Below are 22046 nucleotides of genomic sequence, written 5' to 3'. Positions count from 1 at the left end.
TGTATAACGTGGCATACATATGCATGATACGGGCACGGCCGTGAATAGGCAGAGAAAAGCAAAAGTAATGCACTTTTTGATTTCCTCTAACCGTTCACGGGCCGTTAAGGTCTTCTGTGTAATTTGTTCTGCATATACCTAAATGTTTAGGCAATAAGCACTTTCGAGACATTTCTGGTTTTTGAAATATGGATAAGGAAAACTTTCGATTCATTTCGTCACTTTGTGTAAGCCTCTTCCTTAGCCAATGTAATAAATACAAATATAACGAGGACCCGATAGAAATAGATGTCACTCACCTCAATTCCATTCGTCGTTTTCTTGGTCACCTGAACCTCTGCACAGCTGGCTGCGTCGCCCGCGCTCACTCGTAGCCGCGGGGCACGCCTCGGTCCGTCGGCGGAGTGCCCGGGGCCAAAGGTCAGCGTCGCCCGAGGCGCCCCCGCGGGCGATGATTGGCCAGAGGCGTCGTCGATGTCGTGCTGGTGGCCGGCCGTGCGCAGTGGGGGCTGCAAGATTATTGCGATAAGTGAGTGATTTCGTGCGGTGGCTGTGGTGACGGTACGGTAGAGCTCAGCGGGGGATTGACAACTGTAGTGGTTTGGTGAATGTTTTCAACATTTAACTGCCTCTCATTGAACACTGAACAGCCGGTTCAATTGGCCGGGTGGCGGCGCGGCGGCAGGAGAGAACAAGCCTTTAGAAGTTAGAGAGCGACCTCGGACCTCATCATGATCTTTGAAAGGGGACAGCCATCACATCAATGATAAGGTAAGGCGCAGATGAGCTGCAAACGTGTCATAACTTATGACAATATTTTTTTCTTTTCTTTTCGTCTGACTGAGGATTTTGGGCCGCATGAAATAATGCCCATCGTCTGCCTTTCGCCACTTCCATTTTTAACGTGATGTCCTTCATAGTGGTGCACTGCATCCGTACCTAATTATTAAACATGATATGAGTATGGTCACGCGACCAAATCGCAGGCTGGGAGCTCTAATGGCTGTAGAAGTGAGAAGGAGCCTTCGCAATTCGCATCGTACCATTATGTAACCTGAGAAGGTAAATTGTTACAAGCAATAAACAATAGGTAATACGTATTACGTCATCAATTTGGTTATTCTTCCAAGCATAGATTGTTTAATTTGCTTGAGTTTTGAGTCGGTATAAGCAGGCTTCCATCGATTCTCCGCCCGTTTCGCAACATGGACCCGTTGGGATTGCCCGCTGCCCGGCCCACCGGCCCCACCCCGGCCCCACCCCGGCCCCACCCCGGCCTCACCTTGCGCTTGGTGTCCTGTTCGGTGTGTCCCTCAGTCTGACGTTTTAAGGGTTTAAGTTTATCTATCTGACGTTTTAAGAGCGCCTTCTGTCCAGGTGTCGGTCCGCGTTTTCGCCCGACTGGGTTCGCCTTCAGGGTGGGGCAGGATAGTCACCAGGAGCTCCGGCGAAAGTGTCTCAGACGCCTCTGAGAGCCGCCGTGGTCTCCTCTCCGGCGGCGGCCCGGCACGCGGATGTCCGCCGGCCGATGACGCTCCAATGCCGTCCTCGGGGCGGTGGATGACGTCTGTTGCCGGGGCGGATGTGCAGGCGGAACCGCCCCGCCCCGGGTAGAGTCCCGTCGTCCCGTCGGCTCCCCCGGGCCCCCTCCCGCTCCGTCTCCGGTGCCGGTAGCTCCCGGGCCGGGCGACCACGCCTCGCAGCGGCAGGCAGACGCTGCTGACACCTGACGGCAGACGGCCGAACTAACGCCAGACCGTCTGCTGGTGGCTGAACCATGGAGACCGTCCGGGAAACGGAGAAATACACTCCGGGCATTTTATTGTGAGATATAGGTATACCCAAAAGCAAAACCTTCGAAAAATTGAATGTCCTGCAACAAAACGGTTTAGAGCCAATAGAACCCGTTTCGTTGTTCTGCTTGCCCGGTTCTTTTGCAAGGAGGGAAAGGTTTTCCCGTGTCATGAATTAGACGGCCACCACCTTGTTGGTGATGGTGCCGATGCCCTCCACGCCACACTCGACCACATCTCCGTGATGCTTATTTTGCCTGCCGTCCGGTTTGTTTAACACATCACTGAGCAGAGTTCAGCTCTAAACATAGTCCAGGTTCCGCTAGACCTCATTGCTATCAGTGATAAGGAAGCCATCCTACTACACTTGGCCAGTAGTGCGGAGAAACACGAATCTGGGAGACCGGAGACTGATGCTCCCATTGCATGCTCCTCTCGACCGTATCTCGGCTTTATACATTTGCACTTGCATGCCTCATTATATCTCGTGCTCATGCCACGTAACGTGCAATTTAATGAAACAACGTTATAATAAAGAAGCGCAATGAAAGACATCCCAACGCAGTGATAAAACGCTTACATAATTTAGTGGTGGCGTTTCGTGTTTGGGCCCAATCAGGCGCAAGAGTTGGCATTAATCGCTGGGCTAAATAGTCATTACTACCGTACCTACATGAGATGAATCAATGAACATGCAAGTGGGGTGCGGGACCGCGAGGCTGGGGGCGGTGGCTCGTCTTCTCTTGAGGATGGGTCACAGGAGTCATGTCTGTGGGATGTGGGAAAGTAAACATTCTGGGGTCGAATTAAAAGAACTGCATTGATGATGAAATCTGGCTCCATCTCTGCACGCATCTTATACTTGCTTACCTATAGGTACCGTGCCCATAGTTATTTAAGTAACTACTACTAAGCTGTTTTACTTGTTGGCCTTGCGATATCTTAGTGTTATGACTTGGTAATTGCTAATGGCGATACCATCTGACTGACGGTGTCGGTATATAACTAAGTTATCAAATGACGTGCGTTACTGGTCCTATTTAATCGTGCATGTTTCTATTGTTGCCTTCTGTTAGTTGCAGAAATATGAACAATCATGAATGAGCAATGAATATCATAAGTGAATATGGTCTAATTATCCGTATATTCATGTTCAAAACTTAATGGAAATTTTAAGAACGAATCTCAGCAGCGTACTATGTCAGCTTATAGTGCCACGACAGCTATTCAGTGAGTAGTGAATGCCCAGTGACCGGTCTTGAAACTCTATTGCAAAAATTTAAGCGCCGTTTGGTACTGATTTTATTGTAGATAGCCGTTTATTTCGAGCATGGTTGTCACGATGTTCTTGTTTTAACGGCTATGGTAATGATAACGTATTATGAATAAAAATTCAATATGTCATTGTAGAATTAGCTCGTGCTGTTCACATGAACCGATACGGTCGAAAGTGAAATGACCAGAGCTCCATAATACCGTGTGATAAACGAGGCGTATCATTGACTGGCGGACAACCTAATTGATTTTATTCGCTTTCTGACTGCCTTCATTTTCATAAATACCATGCAGCGGCCATTGTTATCACAGTGACCCAGTGCTGCGCGGCGATAGCAGCCGTAATCTGATCTCCCGATGTCCGTCCTCATGCCAGTAACTGCGCCGCCGTGGAGCTATCGCTTGTAATGGGCGCCCTTGTTAGTGGGTACGGCGGCGCTGGCAGGCCGGCCTGTCCGCGCCAGCGCTCGTGGTTCATTGACTGATGCGCCGCCGTTCAGAAGGCCGGCGTAATGCGCCGTTAGGGCGCGCTCCGTCCGATCGTGATGAGCATTCGATTAGCGGTGAGTTATGCTATTGTTAGCACACGTGCTCCAATTGCTGGCCGCTCCTGATGCATGGCCAATAATCACAAACCAGTGGCGTCCCTCCGTGGTAATAGCCTGTTGCGCTGCAGCGGCGCGCCCGGCGCGGCTGTCGCGCGGTGGTGCCGTCACTGACCGGGCCGTTGATGACCCGTGTTCCGCCGCCGCCGGGCTGCAGAGTCCGGCGTGGCGGCGATATTAGTGCTCCAGTTCTAGCACGCTACGCTGCTCGGAGGTGCCTGCGAGCGAGAGAAACGCGGGTCCTCTCTCACGACGACGCTTTATTGCGAGCGTTCACACAAGGCCGTCATTACCCAACAATGACTAGTCTAGGCTGCAAAAATGGAATGTGTTGCGGGCATATCAATTGTATAAATACGCATTCTATTGTCAATGTCTTTGATTGCACGTTCATTATCGGCGATAGTGGTGCGGGAACAATGGGACGCGGCGGTTATCCAGGTGCGAATCAGCAATCTGCGGCCGGTTCCCTAATGACTCGGAGAGCCGCCCGCGACCGTCGAACACTCTCAGCTGGCACAGCAGCCGCCGCGTCCCGATATACCCTCCCAGCCACCCCCGACAGCCGAGTGAACCGGCAACCAGTGCACTGAAAGCTAACCGACCGCCGCGCGGCGCGCAACGCCGTCCGCGACACAATAAATACTAGCTCGGCGGCGCCGGCCGCCATGCCGGGCGCCGCTCAGGACGCACGCTACATCACTGCTCAGGTAACTGGGCTCAAGTCTCGCCGCGGCGAGCCGCTACGCCACGGCCAGCTCGGCGCCGCCGCCCGGCTCGCCGGCCGTTTCGTCGATCCTCAGCGGCGGAGGCTCGTCCGGACTGTCGGGAGTCTCGACGTCGATCTCGTCCGAGTCGGAGTCAGAGTCGGAGCGGCTGCCCGCGGCAGAGGCGGCCGGGGAGGCGCGCCGCGCAGAGTACGGCCGACGAGGGTGCGCGCCGTCCAGGATGGTCGGCCCGTCCGACTCGTGTTTCCGCAGATGCCGGTCCAGGTTGGTCTGCTGGCCAAAACAGCGGTCACACAGCGGACACCGGAACGGCTTCTCCTTGTTGTGGATGTTGCGGATGTGCCGTTGCAGGTTGGACGAGATGCTGAACGAGCGCTCGCAGTATTTGCACTTGTACGGCTGCTCGCCGGTGTGTGTGCGCAGGTGGCGCGTCAGGTTGGCCGAGCGGGGGAAGTTCTTGCCGCAGAACTTGCACCAGTATTTATCCTTCAGACGGTTAGTGCTCTGCGTCTGCGTCCTTGACACGTTGATGGGCTCGATTTGAGCCCGCATCATCTGGAACGTTCCCGGCGGCTTCTCCTGGGGCGGCTGCTCGGGCCGTGGTGCCAGTCGGAGCGGTGCCAGCGGCGTCAGCTCCCTGGCCCCAGTATGCACCACCAGCGGCCGTCCGAACTCTCCCGGTACCGGCGGCGAGCCGTGGCCGGCGGGCAGCAGGTAAGGCTGCGCCCGCGGCGGCGACAGAGCCGGTGAGGTCACCACCCACGCAGCCGGCGCCGACGGGTCCACCGGCGCCGGGTAGCTCGGCCGCTGCGCCGGCGGCAGCTCGCCACGGAATGCCGGAGGCCGCATCAGCAGCGGGATCGGCTGAACCATCGGGTAGGAGCGCGGTGAACCGGCCGGCAGGTGTGCCATGGAGCTGGGCGGGAGGTGGTGGCCCGGTGAACCGACCGGGAGGTGGCCTGGAGAGCCGGCAGGTAGCTGGCGACCGGGCGAGCCGGCGGGCAGCTGGTGTCCTGGCGAGCCGACAGGTAGATGATGGCTGGGCGAGCCGGTCGGAGCGTGGGACATGTGGCCGGGCGAGATGGTCGAAGCGTGCGACACTGTCAGATGATGTGCCGAGCTTGCCGGAGGCTGGCCGACCGGAGAACCGGCGGCGGGGTGTCCAGGGGTCCTCGGCGGCACGTGTGGAGGCGGTCTCGCTAGCTGGTGCGCCTCGAGGGTCACCTGAGGCGACCCAGCAGGACAGCGCAGAGGTGACGGTGCCGGAGCCGGCAGGGGCTGCTCAGCTGCCGGATGGAGACGCGACTCAACTGAGGGGGCCGCTGGGGACCGGGACGGGTGCTGCACCAGCACTGGTGCAGACTGGTGCGTCGGCGACCCGGTCGGAGGCCGGACTGGTGGCTGAAGGACATGGTGCGCGTGAGGCTGCGGGTGACTCACTGCACTGGACGGCTGTGCGATTGGTGATTGCGCTGGCGGTTTCACGGGCGCCGGTGCCGCGCGGAGGCTCGGTGATCCCGCTGGAGGAGAGGCCGGCTGAGGCGCCGGATGTACCTGTCCTCTCGGCGACAGCAGCTGCGGGGACGGAGCCGGGGAGTGACTCGGCGGGACAACGGGAGGTGACCCGACGGCCGCGCACTTTGGCGGCGGCTGGTCGGCCGGCGCCGCGGGGGACGCCGCTGGCGGCATGGGCTCGTCCTGCGGCTGCCAGTCGGCCGGCAGCAGCTCGTTCATGTTCTCGTCCTGCGCGGCCGGCTTGGGCAGCGTCAGGTCTAGCGGCTGGTCGGCGGCGCCCTCCTGGCTCGGGTCGGTGGCCGGGGACATGTGCTGGTGCTCGGCCCGCCGCGACAGGTCGTAGGGCACCTCTCCGGCCACCCTGCCGCCGACCTCCTCCGAGGGGCGCACGTCCACCTCGAGGCGGCGCTCGAAGCGTGGGTAGGGCGCCTCCTGACTGGCGCGGATCCGCTGCTGCTGCTGCTGCTCGCGGTAGTAGCGCTCGCTGTGGCGCTTCTTCCAGCCGGTGCGCAGGTCTCGGCGCGGGGTCGGCGGTGGCGGCGGCGGCGACGGCGGACTGCACGAGCTATCGTCACTGGAGGGGTCGGCCCGTCCTCCGGCGGCGGCCGCGGCCGGCAGACGCACCAGACGGGCCGCGAACGGCATCTCACCAGGGACGATCATAGCGGCGCCTCTCTGCAACAGACAGAGAGAGGGGAGGTGGTCAGCACGGGGCTCTGCGCAGACAGTCTGCTGGCGCGACATTGGGGCAGTGGGGCCGGGCGGCCTGCTATTGCGGCTGTTGGACTACTATAGCCGCCAGACTGGCTTATTACGCCCGAGGCGGAGAGGGTTCAGGGCCCCAGATGGATGACCAAGTTAGCGTGGATTAGTTCAGCTCAACTGCTAGCTGGCTGTCAGCTGATGCGCCTGCTGCATATCTCGCACAGATAAACACATCTTTATTGTGCACTGCCTCAACACTTTATGAATGAAGATGATCAGATACTGATGCCACTGTTATTTCTTCCACTCGGGTGGCTCATTAACTAATAGCCTCTCTAGCGTTGCATAATGCATTTATCTGTCTGGCGGCCAAAATATATGTGGGCGACTAAATGCAGCTCATTTACAATTCAACGAAATATTATGACGTTAAGACATTGTCAAGCATGTTTAAACGGTCCTAACATTCATCCACTGCGTCTGTGGCCGGCTCATACATACGAATGGCCGGCGACAGTGAAGCGTTTCTCCATTCAGTATGCTGGCTCAATAATTCCTTGACCCCATGAGCTGTATGCCTATTCACCCAGTGAAACCGCAATAGCTCAATATCAAACGTCGCACGTCTAGATAGCGTAATGGCCTGTGAGTTTTGTAGAAGCGAGCTTGTTTAAAACTGTCGGATGCCCGGTCATTCTTTCATTCAGCTCTTGGTGAACTTAATTCTATGTTTTCCGTCACGTCTCATTGAGCTAAAAAGCTCTGTTGTGTAAGTCTTTGAGCCGTAACAGCTCCAGGAGTGGACGGGACAGTTGTGCGGACTGCGGTGTGATAGATCGCACAAACCGACGCCGTTGTGCAACGCTCGCGGGATGATTAATATCGACGTCATGGGGGGCGGCAGCGCAGGCGCGGTGAGCGGGCGGAGTCGGCGGAACCGAGCACTCATGGCCGGATTTTCCGGCCAGTCCGGCCAGCGGCGGACTGAGTGTGATAATTGGCCCGCGGCGGAGATAATTGGCCCGCGGCGGTCGCAGTGTGATAATTGACCTGCGGTGGTCAGAGTGTGATAATTGTGCCACGAGCAGGCTGACCGCAGCGCCGCCAAATGGGCCGCTGCCGACGGGTGCTGGACTGTCAGTGCATTGTTCCTATCACTGAAGGGCCGGCGAAATGCCCGGCCGCAGCCCCCTGCGGACGGACTGTGCCGCAATGCATCACTCAGCGGCAGAGCCGGAGACGACAGCGCCGCATGTAAAAGTAGCACTGGAGACTGCGACACAGCACATAAACGTGGCTCAATGGAGACTACGCTGCCGCACACAAACATAACACTGGACCTCGCGGCGCTGCTTGGAGCCGGTGACTGCGGAGCAACACAACAAACTAGCACCGAAGGCCGGCCGCAGTAAAACAAGATTACCGGGGAGACCGCTATAAAGCACAGTAAAGTAACACCAGTAACAGCCGTGCAGGGCGGTGAGAGGGAACTCAAAGAGGCCGCACTGCAGCAAAGTGGTGTAATATCGGTCACTGAGGCTCATACCGTCTTTTGTCATTCTTGTTTATCTGACAGCTCGTACACCTGATAACATATATTCCAATCTCTTGTGTATAACATCGGATGTATTCTGGCCCGCGATTTTATGGCACGTTCCCGCTATCCTCGGGCGCAGAAGTAGGTACAGGTGACCGGTTGCACCCCAACTGTAATCTGGCCCGTGGCGGTGGCTAATCCATCCCCTCCACCGGGCGGCATCTCTAACCCATTGTAGGGCGGCGGCATCCCGACACGGCTGTGCCACGCTCCCAACAGCCGCCGGAGAGTGCTACTCGCCGACAGAAAACCTCATAAACCAGCACAACGACACCTTTATCGGCGGCGGCTCTTAAGCGTCGGCGGGCGCCGAGTGTCGTTACCGCCATCCATCGGACTTTGGCTCGGAGTCGACGACGGCCATGGGGCCTTCGTGGCGGGGCTGGCACGGTCGCCGTCCGCCGCCGGGCGGGTGGATGATGTGGCCGGTCGGTGAGCGACACCCGCCACTCGGGCAGACGGGTGTCGCCTCACGATCGCCACCGCCGCCGAGGACGTCTCCGGGCTGGAGGTGGCGGAGCCTGGGAGCCGCCGCGGGCCGTCACTAAAGCAGCGCTCGGCGCGTGAGACCAGCCCGCCAGCAGGCCGTGATCTATAGCCGGCCGCGGCTAATGGACGCCGCGACAGACGCCGCCCGCAGAAGAGTCGGCCGCTGCGTCAGCGCTGCAGCCGCGCGAGACGGGCTCTCATGACGCTGATGGACACTAAATGTGAGCTTAGTGCACGAATGTCAGGAGAGTCTCACTGTCCAACATGTGCTGATTATTTGACGGGTGTCGCATACATCAGAACAGCAGCTATTTTTAGCACTGCTTGTGTTGACGAAGGGCTCGCCATTCCTTGCAGACGGGACGTTTTCAGCGGACGTCGTCCCATGTCACCGGACAGTTTGTTTCGAGTGCAGACTCTGCTGCCTGTCGACCGTGTCAGGTCCCACTTACCGTCCCGGCGGCATGCAGAGCTGTGTGTCTCCGTGGGTGCGCGGCCGTACCATCTGGCCAGCTTACGTCAGTTGTCGGCTGTTAGCGGCGGCAGACACGGCCGACCGACATCGGCGGGCCGCTCGGCCGGCCCGTCCCGACCGAGTCGTGACCGTGCCGCCGCTCAGCGCGACTCGAAGCCGCGCTCGGCCCCCATTAGGGGCTGTCAGGGCGGCGGCGGCGGCGGCGGACAGCGGGCCGGCCTCCCAGTGCTCCGGGACGTCCACCCGGCTGACGGGGTCGTGCCCGACGGGAGGCGTCTCTCCGACACCCAGTGCCGCCGGCGATTAGCCGCGGCGCTAATCAATATCACGAGCAGCGTCGCGCGTGCACCGCTCCGACTCCGGACTGTGGGAGTCCTGACGTGACCGAGCGGCCGGCCGCGCAGGCGGCGAGTGCGGCGCTCCCGCGGCACGCGAGCGGCGGCGGCGGCGGCGGCGGCGGCGCGGGTCAGCCGACCGGTGACCCGGCACGCGCCGCCTCCCCCGGAGCTGACCCGGCGACCCCACCGGGTCAGACGGCACCGCCGCGGGCCGGCACTGCCGCGCCGGCCCGCGCCGGGGCCGGCGCGGCAGCGACCGAGTTCTCACGCCGCTTCACGGAACCGATCGTGGCTAGCGACCACTTGGGACGGCCCAAGAGGTTATTCGGCGTGAAATATACGACAGACAACGTACTTCCTTGGAACGCCGTGTGTGAGTAACGACGGCATCTCACAGTCGCCAGCGGTGTTCTCGGCCAAGTGTGAGACAGTTTCTGAATATCTCGGGAATGTGACAGCGCATCGATTCCGTGCGTGCCGACCTTGAAGACATCGTGGTGACCGTGAACTTCCTGCGTACTCCAGAATATTTTATCGTCATAACTGTCAGAAAAAGTCGCTCAGGATTGTGGGCGTCCGTTTGTCTCACCATTGTCTCACGATCAGGCGTCTGTTTCATTCAAAACGGTAGCTAATCTTTTGGAGCCTCATATGGCTGAGTAAAAAGTCGAGTGTTTTGAGTGTCTGTGTCTGCTTATGCTTCTTGCATGTTCATAACTCTTGGGCTAGGTTATTTATAGGTAGTTAATCTGAAAATATGATCACGTTTATGGAGCGGTCGGGAGATGTGAACATTCTTCAGCGGCTCTCCGATCGTCTCACTGGGCCGGCCATATCCCACCGGAGAGCATCATCGGACAGGCGGCAATTTAGTTTCGTCCATACACTGTCCATACACATTCCGAAGGCGATATTCTAAAAAGACGCCAACAAAAACCTCACCGTCCTTCTCGCAATAGCCGGTGTATTATTAATTCCTAAATTGCCAATCTGGATGATCACCGGAGGCCAGCAGATAGTGCCAGTTAGTGAAAATAACCGGGGAAAAACGTCACACGGCGCGGGCGGCGGCATCGGCGGCGCACCGGCGGCAAAAAGTGATAATTAGCGGGCTGCATGGCCGCTCGGACACGGCCACGTCAGGCGCGGGGCAGCCGGCCGGTCGCCGGGCTGTCAGTCGGTGTCCCGGGGCACAGAACTGACACGGGCGAGGTCGCGGCCGAGATCGTCAGCCAAGGCAAACGTCAGCCGAACGGTGCCCACGGCAACTGTCGGCGCCGCGGATGATGGAGATGGTGGCAGCCCTCTCTTAGTTGAGGAAGGTCTCTGTCTGAGAACTTGGGCAGGGGTTTTTGAGGCTTTGTCTCATGAAAAGAACTTCAATCTCTCATTCCTAACTCTGGTTTTCAGGTATAGTTTTTCCTGCAGCCTTCAAGTAACATCTTCTTCACTGAGTTACTGCCAGTAGACGCTTTGGAATGTCTGTGGCCTCTGTGTCCCGGGACGCGACTGGAATGCGGCCCCGGAGGACGCACCATCCCCAGAGACTGTCCAGACGCTCCGGAGAGCAGTCTGGGTCATCCGCCGTCGGGCAGAGATGTCCTGATCTTCATCGGCCAACTCGCTCCCTCCCGAATGCCGATCGATCCGTCTCTATTTATTGGGAAATGACAGGTCGACATATAAAATGGATCAGCCGTACGGCCGCAGGCGGAGCGTACATCACCGGCTGGCCGTCCGCCCTGCGTCCTCCCGCTAGCGCCGATCGTTAATATCACGCACTCGATGGAGGCAGACTGGGTGAAACGAACGGCCCCCAGAGGCGGTTTGGAGCACATTCATCTCTCGCCGTGACGGCGTCACACTCACCGGCCGCCGCTCTTATTGGAATCGATGATTGGAGAGGCGGGCTCCTGATGTCGAGCGTCGTTGCGCGGCATAGGAAAAAAAGAGATTCATACTGGCGCCTCTCTAGTCAATTTGGAAATGGTCCTATCGGCTCTTGAGATGTAAGATCTCTCGAAGGCAGGGGGAGGCGGAAGCGACAGGAAGCACTGGAATTTGGGCGCTGATTTCGAAGTCATATGCAGATTAATAGGATCAATTTCGGGATGGTTTATGATGCTGTTATTGATCGAAATATGCGAGATGATGTGCCCTCTGAACAATAGCCATACCGTTTAATGTAACCAGTGATAAACATGCGCTATTTCGAGCACTGATGAACCCATAACGTCAGTGTGGTCCCTAGCGCGCCAGTCAGACGATGTAATCGTTTTATTTACAGTCGCCGGGTTAACGAGGAGCACGGTTACTGTCTCATAACTCAGGTGCGTTTGGCCTGCGGCGACGGCCGCTCGGCCTGACCCGTCCGCATCGCGGGGAGGGCTGCATGCCGGCGGGCCGTGCGGCCTCCCGAGCGGCGAGCGCTCTCACTTTTATGGACGGCATGAGTGGCGCTGCCGACACATCACTCGCGAACTGGCGCTGCTGACCGGCGAGAGGCGCTGCCACGGTGAAAGCCTGATGCAAGCCCGAGCCGCCGCCGCCGGCGAATCACGCCAATGATGAGCCGGTGCACATCGCGCCTCGCCGTCCTGCCCACCCCGCCCCCCAGTCCCGCCCCGCCCCGCAGCTCTGTCCATCTCTCCCCTGGTCTCCGCCCCGCCGAGACCGCCCCCGTCTGCTGCCCCCGGGCGCCGTCTGCGGACTGCCGTGATGACCACTCCACATTTCACCTTCCTCCGGGACGCGTCAGAGCGTATTAGACACGCGGCGCGCTGCGGCTCCTGATGTCAGAGTTTGTGGACAGACGTGATGGCGAGGGCTGCTTGGTATGGGCCGCCTGTCATACGCGGCGCCGACCGCGCCAGACACAGCCCGAGGCGCTGACCGGGCAGACACGCTTCTGTCGAGAGCCGCGGGTGGACGGTGCCGAGCGATCTCAGCCCTCTGACCGCGATGGATTGCCCAGCCACCGAGTGGCCGGCGATCCGTCTGTCGGCGCTGTGACCGAATCGAATTGGATCGATAACCGGACCGAGGGATTGGCATCCGGATCGCGTCGCATCGCTGAGCGATGGCGACCTCAGGACAGCCGCCGCCGGCTGACGTCCGACTGGCGTAACCAACGGCTTACGCTGTGTCGAGCCGTGACTCTCCGGAGCCACCATCACTCTCCATTTAAACGGCATTAGCTGCGGCGGCGGCCGGTGCGCGGCGGCTATCATTTCCTTCGTGCGTCGATCTCGGCTCGGAGAGCGATGGCAGGCCGCCGGACGAGTGAGCCATTCGGACGCAGCGCGTCCGGGGCGTGTCGCCGCTCCAGTCGAGCGGCTGACGAACTGGAGCGCCGGCCGGCCGCCGCCCCGGAGACTGACCGTGTCATTTGGGGCCGTTACGAGGCACGGCGGCTCCTGTGAGCGACCTGCAGCCGCATCAATTTCCGTGTATGACTCGTGCAAATCAGTGAATGGCGCCGTCAGAGTACACGGATTAGCCGGCCGTCGACGCGAGCACAGAGTGTGGTAATCGCGAGATGCTCGGCACGTCTGCACCCGAAGAAAAATGCCACCCACCGGAGAAAAATGTCGCCAATGAGCGGGAAAAAAAAAATCACCGGCGAGAGGCGCTCAGAGCTCGTCAGGCGCGTTGTCATTCAGCAGTCGAAAGTCGTTCCGATTCAGCGCGTCGCTTCAATCTGGACCGACCGGGAGGGTGAGCCGGTGACGAGTGACGGGACGGTTGGCGTCTCAATCGGCTGCGCTCCGACGGGCTGTCACGTGCAGAGATTTGGTCTCTGTGCCGGGGCGACTCCCGCTCATCACGGTTTGAAGGGATCATCACCACGGTCGTCCAAGCTGTTTACGTCGGATTTGTTCGAGCGGAGCGGCGTCTCGGCACCCCCGGTGGTTAAGGTGCCTCGATTCCTCAGTGGCTCAGTTCCTTAGTGGCTCAATTCCCCCTCGTCACGGTGTCTCGCTGCCTCATGTTCTCTGCGTCTCGGTGCCTCATGGTGCCTCACCGTTTCGGCAGGCGGCGGGCTGGACCGTATCTGATGCAGTCAGTGATTAGCTAGCGAGACGAACGGGTGGCGAAACGACCAGCCGGCCACCCACCGGGGCCGCCTCATCGCCTTATTAACTCTCGCGCGCCCGCTGGTGAGAGGCCTCCGTCGGGCCGGGTGAGAGTATCCGCATCTCGGCGCGGCCCCGGCGGCCGCCTCCCGCCGCGCCGGACCCGTCCGCGCCGCGCCGCACTGTCGTCTGCCCCGGCTGCGCGCTCATGAGTCGATGACGCAGATTGGCGCTGGCGCGTTGAAGGACGCACCATCAAAGTGCTTAGGGATGGTGTTACTATCGGCGTTGCGTGCCGGCAGTCAGTTGGTTCTGTGAACAGATGCGCAAAGCGGCCACTAAACTGGAAAGACGCGGTTCCTGGTAGCGTGTGAGTGTGACTCTAACTCCGGCGCGACCTAAGGCGGCGCTCATTGTGAAAGAATCATTACTCTCAGAGTTACAGCTCAGTTATGGCTCGTCTGAGTTAAATCAGGGAAGTTGGCCGTCGCCCGAGACAGGACGTCTCGAGTCTGCCGCGCCGGGGCGGCGGAGTCTGTCTGGCGCGGATTGCACAATGGACCATGGCACTGCCAGCGCTGGACGGACGCCTTATTTGTCGCATCGGTCGCGTCATATTTATCGCTTGTGTCGCATCGTTCGTTGTCCGCTGGACGTTCAGGGATAACATCGGAGCGGCGGCCGACGTCGGTCGCTCTCTCCTGCCGATCCGACGGAGCCGCGGCCGCCCGGCTGACCTGACATCTGAGGCGGCCCGGGGCGCCCGGGGTCGACCGGTGTCACAGATAGCGTAGCACCCGTCCGGACCGAGCGACAGAGTCCGGACACGTGTCCGGAATGGCGCCCGCAGCCGCCGGTCCCGGCCGTAATTCCCCGCCGCACCGATCGCTCCGAGCCTTTTAACTAAACACCCTGCCGACATGAGGATGAATGATGATTACACGCTCCGAGAAACCGCACACCTGTCAATATTTACGGCCCGAGTCAATGTTAATAACTCCCGGGGGCGTGGCCGGCCGCGGGTGCAGCGGGCGCAGCCGGGCCGTCCACCCGTCGGCCCGTCCGTCTCTCCGCGCCGACCTAATGCTGAGTTGGTGCCGAACGCGGACCGGCCCGCCGCTACCAATCAGGGCTTCTGAGGGCGCCCCGACCGCACCTGGACAGTCCCTCCCACTCACTGACTGGGTGTATATCGCTGTCTGTATGTGAGAGCTGTCTTTCCCAGCCTGGCTCTGGGCCTCACCCGGCGTATTCCAAAGTCTCCGACCGTCTTACTTGCTTTTTCTTTTCCCTGAGACTGACAGCGCTTTTTGGCTCGGTTCTGACTCCTCATGCGTCTACTCCTCAGTCCGCTCCGTTGCCCGTTTCAATACCTGTCCGTGCCGGCTGTGAGCGGCGGTGGTCCGTCCGGCGCGGTGGAGGCTCCCCGCGGGCACCCGTCCCGTGTTTTTTCCTCCACTCAGCCGGCAATCGTACCCTAACAGTCGTCATTAACCCACTAATGGTGGCTCAACAATGTGTTTCTGGCGATTGGCTGCGGTCGTCCGGCTCGTGCTTCTTTGCTGACGGTCAGCCTTGAAGGCGACTGGCTGACGTGATGCCGATGGTCATGACTGGGTTAAAGTGTCTGATGCTGGTATTGATGGCAAGGAAAGGTGCAGTTTATGTAACATAAAAGGATAGGTTCAGCAGATTGCGGGCATTTGGAGGACGTAAAGTAAATTTAGGGTGACAAATCTTACGCCAAGTGTGGATATTAAACTTTACTTCCATTGGGACACCCGAGGAGTTGTAATGGATATCCTGTCTTATGTCGCCGGTGATTGCGGAGACGCCCGCGCTGACGCCGCCTGCAGTGGACGGCGGCGATGCAGTGTGGCCGAATATAGAGCACGCGGTGCAGTGTGGGAGGGGGCTGACTTCATGGGCAGCCCCCTCCCACACGGAGCCGCCGCCCGGGCGCCGCCGTATCTGGGACGGCCGGTCTTAGAGCCGCCCCGGGGGCATTCCACGTCAAATCAAACACCGAAATCCGTCATCCCCTTCGATTTTTCTGAAAATTTGTAGGCAGACTGGGCATGGTTCAAAACTGAGTTACGTATAACATTTTCAAAATTTGATAACGTATCGCTGAGATATAGGTCATCGAATATAGCGAAAAATGCCACACATCGATTTTTTAAATGGCTATAACTCTGGTTCCTTTTCTGGTATCAAAATGATATTAACAGTGTCTTATAGGCAATTGATAAGGCTTTGATTTTTAATTATAAAATTAAATTGAAGTGACCTTGAAATGCATTTGACCTTGAATTAAAACAGAAAAATTTAAATAGCAAAAAACACGTCACCTTCGATTTGGGTAATTTTTACATATTATGTCCGTCACAATGTTCCTAACCATCTGTGAAAAAATTGGAGTGGGCCATTCATAACTTTCGCGGCAAACGCCGTTTTCATGCATCAACATCACGCAACCGCGCGTGACCTTGAAAGACAGAGTCAAGACATGCTTACTTGTGTACACTTTCTGAAATGAATGATTGCTGATTAGTGATATCCCAAACTCTGCGAGAATGGAAATGCATAGTCATCGTAGTCAAGCATTCACGTTCCATAGTAAAAGTGTCTTAGGCAAACGGTATTTTGCGGTGAATTTTGAGCCGTGTGGAAATGCATCATGAAGTAAATTCAACGAAAACATTATCGCGCAACGATATCTTCACGTCTTTTGATCTCCACTTTACGAAAGAACATACATTTTTTAGTATGTATGGGGAATTTCTAGTTAATCCAATGATAAATATGGCAGTTAGAGGCCTGCTAAGAGTAACATGTCGCCGGCTGAGGCGGGCTCGGCCGATGCGGGTAACGCAGCAATCACAATTTTGTGTTTACACGTTCATATTTCAATTGTTTACCAACCGATTTTCAAAAAAATTTCACCATAAGATTGCCTGTATATTTCTTAGTCTTCTCACAAAATTTGACGCGAATCAAACGTAATCAGCGGTAGGGAGCGCGATGTAAAGACGGAACCGTTCCGTTCCGTCCCGGCACAGTCTACAATTCAGGCGGCGCGTAGCGGTCGGCGCCGGCTGCCGAGCCGCCGCGTTGCTGCGGCGACAGGATGTTCACTTTACACCGCTATAACTAGAACAGTTGTGAACCGATTTTCTTATTGCTTGCACGATGAGATGTCCAATTCAATTCTTGACAGGTAGCCATAATCAATTTCGCATTAATCTTATGAGATATTGGCGAAAAACAGGAGGGGTGGGCGAAATTCGTTCTTCCCCCTCCACTGCGCGTGCTAACATACGTTTGCATATGTGCAATTTTCTTCAAAACCTATGAATGGCCCACTCTAATTTTTTCACAGGTTGTTAAGAATATGGTAGGCAATAAAATATATGAAAATGAGCCAAATCGAAGGTGACGTGTTTTTTGCTATTTCAATATTTGTGCTTAAGAACAGAGTTAAGCAAATTTCAAGGTCATATATTTAAGTAGGTGCAATTCTAAACAAATGCTTCAGAAATTACCTAAACAGTAAGGTTTATTTCATTCAAATCAAACAAGTACAACCAAAGTTATGGTCGTTCAAAAATATAAAGATGCAACATTTTGTAAAAAATTGATGCCCTATATTTAGAAGACCTGTGGTCAGAATGTGCAAAAAACATCAATGTAATGTCCGGGGCCACACAGGAACTCGCTCACATATTTATAATGAAATCGGTGATGGTAAGGTGCAAAACAGCCGATTTTTGTTCGATTTGACGTGGAATGCCCCCCCGGGCAGAGGATGTGGCCGCGCCGCGCGCCGCAACGGCCGCCGCGCGCCGTAATTGCCGCCGTTGCAGCTGTAGCACAGACTGCCGCAGACGAGAGTCCGGTTACGTCATCAGATGCCGGGAAACGCGGCGCCGTTCGGCCAGAGACTGCCGCGGTGCAGACACCGGCAGACGGTATTTCCGGAACTCATCAGCCCCGTGCAATGATTTATCAGCGGCCCCAGGCTCGCAGGACCCGTCAGAGATCGGCCTGCGCAACAGCTGCCACCTGACGGTCATGAGCACGTGCAGCGGACGGGGGGTGGCAGCCACCGTGCCGCGACTGACTTTCATCGGCCCTCGTTAAGATGAAAGCGTGCACACGCGCCATGGCACGGCCCACCGTAGCCGATACCATCGGAACGGAGGGCCTCTAATTGCCGCTGGTCACGTGCCGGCGTGCCTTACCCGTCCGACAGCAGGAGGGGGTCGTCACGTGACCGGCACACCGCCGCCGCCGCCGCTCGGCACGGCGATGGTGCCAACGAGCTTGTTAGCGTTTTATCGATAGCGTCCGGCGAGCATGGAAGAAATCGGCGCACCATTCAATTTCTATTCTTATCGTGGCCGGCGGATGAGCCGGTGGCGCAGATATGCCGAGCGGCGTTTCGAAACGGGTCGGCACCAAGCGGGGCAGCGGAGGGCGGCTGGCGGGGGCTGGTGATGGAGCACATCGCAAACGGGGCCGCTCCAATACGAGAAACGGCCAGACGCTGGCTACTTCTTTGGGCCCCACGTCGAGACTGTTTAATATAGAATGCGGATTGTGTAATGCTGATGTATTGGACTTGATCGGAGAGGCTGGCGATATCCTGGAGAGGCCATGATTAAACGATCCAAAAACTCCTCTCACTTACATACCTACCGAACACGTAATGTTATTTCCTCCGCTTATATTGGGTCTGAGATGAACACTGAACAGAACCGCCCTCATAGCTCGATCCAATCGATGACTTTATTTTCCTGAGATGACTCGACTCTCATCTCCCCGAGATGACTGTTTAGTTCATCTGGTCTTTCACGATCGCATTCGGGTCACCGACCTGAACTCGAGTCGCACGACACCGCACAACTGCTGTCTGCCCTGTGACCAGCAGTCACAGGGGGTCGACCGACCTGCCGATAACTCCATTAGTGTTTGCAGGCGGCCGCCGCTGGTCGCCGGGTTTTATTCGAGTGGTGGGAGGGCGGCGTAAATCAGAGGAGAGCGGCGGTGCCGTGTCCACCGACCTACCCCGGTCACACGTCGTTTATGAGCTGACGGCGGAATTTACGGCTGGCTGCGACGGTCGCAGAGCGGTCACCGGTCTCCTGCTCTGGGGATGTCGGGTGCGACTGTCCCAACTGATTTACCGGCTGCTGCGGGCGGCTGCGGGGGCGGCAGCAGGGACTGCAGTAGCTGCGGTGGACCCAGGTGTGAGTTGAATGGCTGGCTACCGCGCCGGTGTCTGAGTCCGTGCCAGTTCACTCAGTCCGACCAGCGCCAGTGTCTGTGGCATTCCGACCCGCCGTGCGTCGCGCACGCTGAGCGCAACTAATTGACTGCGTCGGCACCGCCGTCTACGGCCCCCAGCCTACGTTCTGGCCCCATCTCGAGCTCCCTCAATCTCCCAGTTTGCGCAGATGGACGCTATGGTAGTGCTGGTAGACGGCTGGCGGTGACGATTTATGACTCACCGCGGCGGTTAGTCAGAGGACGCGGCGCTTACGCCGAGTGGTAGAACAGACTGCCTGTGCCGACTGCAGGTCAAAGGTGACCAGTAAATGGCCGGGGCCGGCTGCTCAGCCGCTATCAGCAGGTAGTTGTACAGGTGACAGAACAGCTAGTCATTACGGCTGTTAAATAGCCACCAATGAGCGGTCAGAGATGTCAGCGTTCGCAGGACGTTATTTCACCACCAGCCGACAATCAGTAGTTGGCAGTAGCCGATAACCGTCCATCATTCAGAACTCTTTCGGCTATCAGCCACCAGCTGCTAGGCACTTATCGCCGATCGGCAGACACCAATCACCACTAGTGCCCCACTGGTCACCAGTCACCAGCGGCGTGGCACCAAACACCAATCACACCGGCGCTGACGCCACACCGCGCGGGGTCCTCTGTCCGGTTGATTCGGCAGGCGCGCCTGGCAGCGGCCTTGATATGCCGGTCTAGCCGTCACAGACAGACAGATAGAGATATCCCAGCAATGTGACTGAGATGTCCCCGTACCGTCCTGACGTATGGGGGCCGGACGCCACTACCCACCGTATACGTGGTGCGCTGCGACCTTGACTGTCCAGAAGGAGGGAGGGGGGAGGGAGACGTGGGATGCACCGTGGGAGGGAGATGTGACCAGGCTGGAAATGAGTCCGACCCCGCACCGCTGACCCAACCCTAAGTGGAAGGCGACCCGTGTCAAAAAGGATAATAACAAATGATGTCACCTTGATTGCGTCGGTCTGATTAGGCGGCTCTTATTATGTTCCTCCTCCCGCTGAGATTTTCTCTAGTAATTTTCTCTGCTCTGGCTCGTCAGCGCTCCCGGTCGCCGGAGCTTTTCACTTCCTAATTGTCGCCACTGGGTGTCGTAATGAGCCCTGGGAGATGACTGGCAAAAGGTCGTCCCGGTGACCGCCACCGGCCGCTCCCAGCTGCTGGACGCTGTCTGTGACCCCGCTCTGACCCTCTCACGGCGTCCCGCCCCTCTCCACCGCCCGGCCCCGCCGCCACCCGCCGGGCTCTGTGCCTCCCCTCTCACCCTGCTCAGTGGCTCTATACGTCCTTCAATTCAGCTCAACATCTTTTATCCCTCCCATCCCCACCCCCCCTGCCAGATATGGCCACAGGGTAGAGATACCCTCTCGACAGCAAATATCTTTCCGAACCCACAGCGTCTCCACTCCCTGGGAGACCCTGTGTCCACCACGGCTGTCTGTCTCTGGTCGCTGAGCCCCCGGGGAGCCGCTGATGGGCCGCCACTAACCGGTGATCGCCGGTGACCCCTGAGCTGACCTCTGACACCAACCGGGCGGCCGGCGCCGCTCCTCGCGCTAAATCAACAGCTCCACCGGAGCCGCTCAGCCGGCTGTGCTGGGACGGCAGCTCGGCCGCCACACCGGACCGGACCGGCCGGCCGGCAGCGCCGATGGCAGCCGATGACGTTGTTGGCTGATGGCGTACTGAGCCGCGCTCAATGGGTGTCGGCCGAATTCATGGCGTGTAGGGGCGACAGTAACGGCGCACAGACGCAGCGCGGCGCACTGGCTCCCCGTTACCGGACGAGTTAGGGCCCTCATTTGGCCCGTGATCGCTGGTCAAGGAGATATGACGGTGAGCGGAGCGGGACCCTGCAACCCGATACGTGTCGCTGCCCAGGTGACATTGGGTTGAAGGGGATGGTACGACGGAGTAAGGCAAAGTACGGCGAAGTTCGACATGGTTCGATACGACAGAGAGTGGAACGTATCAAATCGACAGAGTGCAGTTAAGTTTAATCTGGATCGGTGCGTTGCGTACCAATGGACTTGCTCTGCTACTGGACAAGCCTCAGCATTGACAACTAGCATTGGCAGCAATGACGGCATTGAAACATTTCTGCCGCCATCCTAACGTTGCGTCTAAACCGAGCCCTCTTATCGTCAGCGGCCGTCTTTATGGGCTGGGCTTGCTTTGCTGTGCTGTGCTGACTGAGAAAGAGACGGGCCTCGCGGTGCCCTCTGAAGATGAGCTGCCAACCAGCGGGTAGGTGCCATCAGCTCAGACCATGTAGCAACAGCGAGTTATAGGAACAGCTTGAATGAATAGTTATTTGAGCGGCTTGAATACGGCCGGGGCGACTCCCAGGGGAGACTTAACAGCAGTGATACGTCTTGGAGGCGGGGACCGACGCCACAGGAGTTGGAACATACTGGAACGAAATGCAGCCGATTCCTTCTGGGGATGTGACGAGGCATTGAGTACGGAGAACAAATTGCAGCTTTTACCCTCTGTGATTGTCGTAAGGCATTGAGTACATTGAATCTAATGCGGACCCGCCCCTTGCTGGCTGTGTCATTTATTTGGATGCATGGGTTCGGACGTTCGGTGACGAAGACGTGCAAGGCTTTGCAAGAGATTCCAATACGGTTACCAACACAGAACAGTATGGTTGTGTTGAAACGTGTAACAGAAAGTAAACAATGAAAATTAAATGGCTAATCTATTTTGTAAGAAGCTGATGAGGTGATAATGGCCGATGCGAAGTGACACTAATTGCTGCCGGAATGGTCATCTCATTAGTGGCTGGTCATTGCGCTGCGGGCCGCTATGGACCGTTCGTCGCCGTGCTGATGGCGGGGGGGGGGGGGGTGCAATCTGTGTCGGACAGCAGGCCGAGATCGGCACAGCGATGCGCCGCGGCGCGGCGCGGCCGACTGCAGCGCGCCGGCGCCGCTCTCAGCACTGACGAATGAGCGACGGCGCCGCGCGACCCCTGCCGACCGGGCCGCATTAGCCGGCCCGAATCAGATCAGAATGTGCACGTCAGCAGCGCCGTGCCCCTCCCCTCCCTCCCCCGCCCCGCCCGGCCCTCCCTGACCAGGCCGGGGGAGGCTGCAGCCCGGCAGGCCCCGCCACCCAAACGGAGCGCCGGC

At 58.0% G+C, this 22046-nt stretch overlaps 1 protein-coding gene across 1 annotated transcript in view; it reads right to left on the bottom strand.

Annotated features, from left to right (window-relative positions):
• Window positions 1-3915: 3915 nt before the first annotated feature.
• LOC122373784 (pollen-specific leucine-rich repeat extensin-like protein 1) overlaps window positions 3916-22046 on the bottom strand; it is a 30400-nt gene continuing 12269 nt past the window's right edge. Inside the window, exon 2 of the mRNA XM_043352148.1 lies at window positions 3916-6591. Within this exon, the coding sequence (XP_043208083.1) occupies window positions 4417-6579 (2163 nt within the window). The 5' untranslated portion in view covers window positions 6580-6591 and the 3' untranslated portion in view covers window positions 3916-4416. The remainder of the gene's footprint in view (window positions 6592-22046) is intronic.

This window comes from Amphibalanus amphitrite, unplaced genomic scaffold (assembly GCF_019059575.1).
Source record: "Amphibalanus amphitrite isolate SeventyFive unplaced genomic scaffold, NRLGWU_Aamphi_draft 001551F_arrow, whole genome shotgun sequence".
Lineage (NCBI taxonomy): Eukaryota > Metazoa > Arthropoda > Thecostraca > Balanomorpha > Balanidae > Amphibalanus > Amphibalanus amphitrite.
The sequence above is the reverse complement of the archived record's forward strand: the minus strand, read 5'-3'. Positions and strand labels throughout refer to the sequence as shown.